Genomic DNA, 6,000 nt, shown 5'->3' on the forward strand with positions numbered 1-6,000 from the left:
ATTTTCATCATAGTGTCTTGTGCATCTCATTGTTACAATGGGTCAACCTGTATCCTTATTTCAGCATTTTGTCATTTCCCTTCCCCTCCCCAACTTAGAAAAATGTACATACAAGATGCAGAGCACCAGAATCAAATACAGAGAATACAGGGGTTATACAGAGAATACAGGGGTTATACTGTGGGGGAAGAATCTACAAAAGAAAAAAATCACATAGTACATTATAAATATGTTAAAAACAATAGCAAGAAAGAAAAAAATCATTGTGTCCCTATCTTGGGGTTCATTTTGTTTAATATCATCTGATATGGTCATATAAGCCAGGCCCAAAGAAATGTAGGTCCCATGGTTTCCCTTATTTGCAATAACTAGTGTATGTCTAGGACAAGCAGGGAAGGATAATTCTTAATGTTCAAAGTAAGACTATCACATGCAAGCTGCCTCTGAACCTACGTATGCTGCTGCTACAGGAGAAGAAGCGATAGTCATATCCACTTCCAGAAGTCCTTGCATGGCCCAAAGATGTTGTCATTTTCCAGGAAAAAAATTTTTAAAAGATACCTTTACACTGTGTTATACTACCATGGATTAGATACCCCATTACCAAACACCATATGAATAAAGGGACACAAATATATCCCAGGATAATGTATGATCCTAGCTTCCAAAAACTATGACTTGTCAGGCAAATCAAAGCAAGGATGTCTATCATCTATAATCAGCCTTTACTTAATTCATACACACACACACACACACACACACACACACACACACACACACACACACACACACACACACAGCATCAAATCTAACATTAAGGTACAAACCTCTTCAATATTTTGTTAGTTTCTAAAGATGGCCTAGGAATATCTTGGCTGACTCCTTCCCCTTCAAATTCTGAATCCTGTATAAAAGAAAACAGAAGTGAAATTAAATTGATTAAAAGCACGCTTGAAATATCGATTAAAATTAGCTTTTTCTTCAACTAGGATGATCCTCAGAGAACATACCTTTGAATCATACCTTTAGAATCATATCTTTAATATCAACCTTATATTGTTACTGATTTTTTCTCACTTGCTTACTTACATTCTTTCCAGAACCACAGAGCAGAAATACTTACTAGAGACTAGCATAACTCTTTTCTCTCTCCATTCCCCCCTCTGTCTCTGTCTCTCTCTGTCTCTCTCTCTCAAACAAACACACACACACACACACACACACACACACACACACACCACATTCCACATTATACATTCCATATAATGGCTTGAGTTTAGAACATGTAAATGGCATATGGCTACACTGGAAAGTATGTTCATAATTTTAGTTATATAATTTATCATCCAATCCATGGCATTTGGAATGGAATACATTTATGTAGGACAATTGACATGACCCAGGACTAATTCATGCAAACCATAATGTATAGAAACTCTGTAAATAAATCTACTAATAATATTCTTGAAAATGTGATGAGAGGGTCTCATTTGGACAACTATCAGCAAAATCAGTGAATGTGACTGACTGGGGGTGAGCGGGAGAGAAGGGGGCAGGCTGCCATCCTTATTATTAACCTAAGTTGTACAACCTAATCTCAAAAAAATAACACAACAGCATTTCTACTGTGTGCTTCTCATCAAACAGCTCAGTCCTAGTATGAAGCAGGAGGCAACTAGACAAAGCTACGAGTAACGAGAGGCTGGAATCACAGCTCCATTAACAGCTATGAAATCCTGACAAGAGGTATTGGTTGTTCTTCAATACTCTCAAGGTCTGGCTTTGAAAAAGCAATACTGGGCTCAGTATTCTGGTCCTTCCTTTTTGTTATGACCTTATTTGATTATAATTGCTTATGAATATTAATTATACATATTGGTTTTCACTATGTCATTTTCATATGTTTCCTTCCTTTTTCCCTTCTTTGATTCCCTCCTCTTTTTTGTTGTTTGACTTTTTTAACTTCCTTGTGGTACTGAGGATCAAATCCTGGCAAACATTTTCCCAACGAGCTACATCTCCAACCCTGAACCTTTAAAAACAAGAAACCAAAACTTTGCATCTAGTTTTCCCAGACTGCTTTCTGCCAGTAAAATTTAGGGGATCCAAATATTTCTTCATTTTATTTTCTCTCTGTTCCTTTTAATCTAAGCAGGAAATTGTCCTGCTTATATAATTTGTTTTAAAAGCTTTATGAGTTTTCCGTGAGTCTTATAGGAGCTCACTTCATTAGATGAAAGCAAAAACTACAAAAGCCATCAAAGTATGGTCTTCCAGCAGGGTGTCTGTGGCTCACACCTATAATCCTAGCTACTCAGAAGGTTGAGATCTGAGGATCCCACTTCAAAGCTAGACCAGGCAGTAAATTCCATGAGAATTTTATCTCCAATTAACTACCAAAAAGCTGGAAATGGTGCTGTATGTGGCTCAAAGCAGTAGAGCACTAGCCTTGAACACAAAAGCTCAAGAACAATGCCCAGGCCCTGAGTTCACCCCTCCGGACCAGCACACACACAAAAAAATCTTTTGGATTCCAACTACAAGGAGCTTGTAGTTGGGCTTTCTAAAGAGCCTATGCTGTCTGATTGACAGTAATTTGGGCACATCCTTAACCTCTTTAGCATGCCCAGGTCTCCATGCATGCTACCTTGTGGAATTCCTTTAATACTCCTGAGATTTTCACAAATGATTGGCTTGGCTTCTTCCTTGAACCATATTTTCCTGGGGTTGGATCTTAGGGGTCAGAAGTTATTTCTTCATTGTAAAGTCATTTGCCTTCTGGAAGCTGAGAGTTTTCTGAAACATCAAGTCTTGACTCATTTTAACAGTCCTTCCTTTGCCTTTCTTCATTTGCCTTTTTCAGTCAGTAGCAAGAACAATCCAAGTGGCACTTAGAGTCCACAGGGTTCCAATGTCCTTAGTTGACACAGCCAATTCAAGGGATGCATTATCTAGTCCTATATAACTGCAGACAGAGCTTTGTTCAACTATCTGAAGCTCCATACTAAACACCTTCTCTCCATGTTTTCTATCCATGTATGTTTTGCTCACTTTCCCACAAGCCCTTACCTTTTTTGCAAAGTTTGTGAGGATTAGAGTAACATTGTCAGGCCTTCAACCCACTCCGCCCAAAATTATTTTGTGCTTTCAATATTTCTCAGAATTTGGGGGTTATCATGGCAATATTCTACTTCTAGGTCCATGATCTATGAAAAACACATTCTAAGACTACCGTCTGAAACTTGACATAAGAGTGACCCTATATATAGTACATGGTATATGTTTTCCCCCTTACATCTATACCTATGAATTTATAAATTAGGCACAGTAAGATTAACAACAATAATAAAATGGAATACTCATACCAGTAAACTATAATAAGAGAGTTATGCCAATGCGATGTCTCTCTTATTTCTGGAATTTTCCATTTTAGGATTTTCAGGCACAGTGGAGTACAGATAACTGAAATCACAGAAGACAGAAAGGTGCATAAAATGAAACCACAATGTACCTACTGCCTCTCATTTCTTTATCTGAAAACCTGATCTTTTAAAACAGCAAATGTGTACAATTAGACACAATTTCTTAGGCTCACAAAAAAATGGAATAACTTAGTGGGTCTCTCATGAGTCTACAAGCAGGAAGCAAATGTTGTCCTTGGTCATCTCAAAGTCAAATAAGGTTAATGTCAGCTTCCAGTTTAACCACATGCTTGGTAGCCTCCACTCATTGCTGAGTGTCGGGAGAGGTTTTGGTTCCCCTCATGTAGCTTGTCCATGGGCTACTCAAGAGACAGCAGCTTCTTCTTCCAGAGTGAGAAAAGGGACCATTAAAATAGAAGGTCTCATACATATCCATTAGAAAAGTACAGGAAAGTCTGAAGTGTTGGTATTGAGAAATTCCACAATGCAAATATCAGCTACAGGCTTCGTGTATCTGAATGGGCCTATTGTTTTTGGATGTTCAGGAAATTCTCTGCCAGAATTTTGTTCAATATATTCCCTATCCCTTTAGCTTCCCTTGACCTTCATCAATACCTACTAGCCTTAAATTAGGTCTTCTGATTGAGTCCTGAAGTTCCAGCAAGCACATTTCTTGGCTTTGTTTTGAAAATTTGTTCTTTCTCTGTATATCTGGTCTTTGATTCCAGAGACTCTGTCTTCTACTTTGTCTAACCTGCTAGCAAGACTTTCTACTTTGTTTTTTCTTCCCCTGACTTCTAATTGATCGTTTTCATAGCTTCAATCTGTTCATTGAAGCTTTCTTTTAAGTTGTATATGGACTTCTTCCTTGATTTTATTATGTATGTTGATTTATCTCATATTCTTTAGCTGAGTGACTACTTTTTTCATTGGACTACCTTTGCTTCTTTTAGAATTCCTTTAGGTTTCTGTTTGTGGACTCCATGAGTTCCTCTAACAATCTTTGGTTAGTCTCATCAAACTCTTGCATAGTCTTATGCAGGCTTTCTAACTTTTCATTCAACATATATATCAGCAGTGATTTTAAATATATATATATTTTTGGGGGGGTCTGGTAGTGGGGCTTGAACTCTGGGCCTGGGCGCTGTCCCTCAGCTCTTTTAGCTCAAGGCTAGCGCTCTACCACTTGAGCCACTGCGCCACTTCTGGCTTTTTTCTTTTTGCTCATGTGGTGCTAGGGAATCGAACCCAGGGCCTCATGTATACAAGGCAAGTGCTCTACCACTGAGCCACTTCCCCAGCCCCTGATTTTAAATATTTTGAGAACCATCTTTTAGATCTTTTATTGGTTACTCTTTTGCCTTTTTATTTTGTATAGGAGTTGAAGTTCCTTGATTTGCCATTTTTCTTGAGTTTCTATGATTTGGTCTGCCCTTTTGGAAACAAAAGCAAATCCCAAACCACAACAGAACATTATTTAAAGTCAAAGTTAATATAGTTTGATACTGGCACAAGAATAGGCCTGAGGATTAATAGAAGACCCAGAAATGAACCCACAGACCTATAGTCATATAATATTTGATAAGGGAGCCAAAAACACAGGAAGAAAGATAGCATCTTCAACAAATGGTGCTGGCAGAATTGGCTATACACTATATGCAGAAAACTGAAGTCAGATCTTTATATATCATCCTGCACCAGAATCAACTATAAAGGGATCAAAGACTTCAATGTAAGATCAGATACCCTGAAAATATTATCAGAAGGGATGGAGGAAACACTAAGGCACAGGTAAAAACTTCCTAAGTAAAAATACAGAATCACAACAAATCAAAGAAAGACTAGATTACTGGGATTGCATCAAACTAAAGAGTTTTTGCATAGCAAGGGACATAGCTAGCAATATAAATAGAAAGTCCATAATATGGGAGATCTTTATTAGCTATGCATCAGACAAGGGCTTCATATCTAAAATATACTCAGAGCTCAAAAAATTAAACCTCCCAAAAGCAGATCCTCAAAGAATCAGCAACCCAATTAATAAATGGGCTAAAGAATTAGAGAGACTTCTCTGAAGAAGAAAAAAGAATGGCCAATAGACACTTAAATAGATGGTTGACATCTCTGGCCATAAAAAATGCAAATCAAGACTACATTGAGATTCCACCTGACCCAAGTTAGAATGGCCATTATCAACAAAACTAACAATAACAGATGCTGGCATGGATGGTGCCAAAAAGGAATACTACTACACTATTAGTGGGACTGTAAACTTATTCAACCACCATGGAAAGCAGTATGGAAGTTCCTCAAAAGATTAAACAGAGCTTCCTTATTACCCAGCAATCCCCTCCTGGGCACTTACCCAACTGACCACAAACAAGGCTATATGAAAGCCACCAGCCACAAACATGTTCATTGTAGCATAGTTTTCCATAGCCAAGATATGGAATCAACCCAGATGCCTTTCAGTGGATGAATGGATCAAGAAAATGTTATATATATATATACATATATATGTATATATATGTATATATATATACATATATATACATATATATGTGTATATATATATATA

The 6,000-nt window shown here is 37.5% G+C and overlaps 1 protein-coding gene across 1 annotated transcript in view; it reads right to left on the bottom strand.

Moving 5' to 3' along the window:
• Ofcc1 (orofacial cleft 1 candidate 1) overlaps positions 1-6,000 on the bottom strand; it is a 262,066-nt gene that overhangs the window by 208,295 nt on the left and 47,771 nt on the right. The window contains 1 exon segment of the mRNA XM_013016629.1: positions 828-904. Within this exon segment, the coding sequence (XP_012872083.1) occupies positions 828-904 (77 nt within the window).

Source organism: Dipodomys ordii, unplaced genomic scaffold (genome assembly GCF_000151885.1).
Source record: "Dipodomys ordii isolate 6190 unplaced genomic scaffold, Dord_2.0 Scaffold32, whole genome shotgun sequence".
NCBI classification, from domain to species: Eukaryota; Metazoa; Chordata; class Mammalia; order Rodentia; family Heteromyidae; genus Dipodomys; species Dipodomys ordii.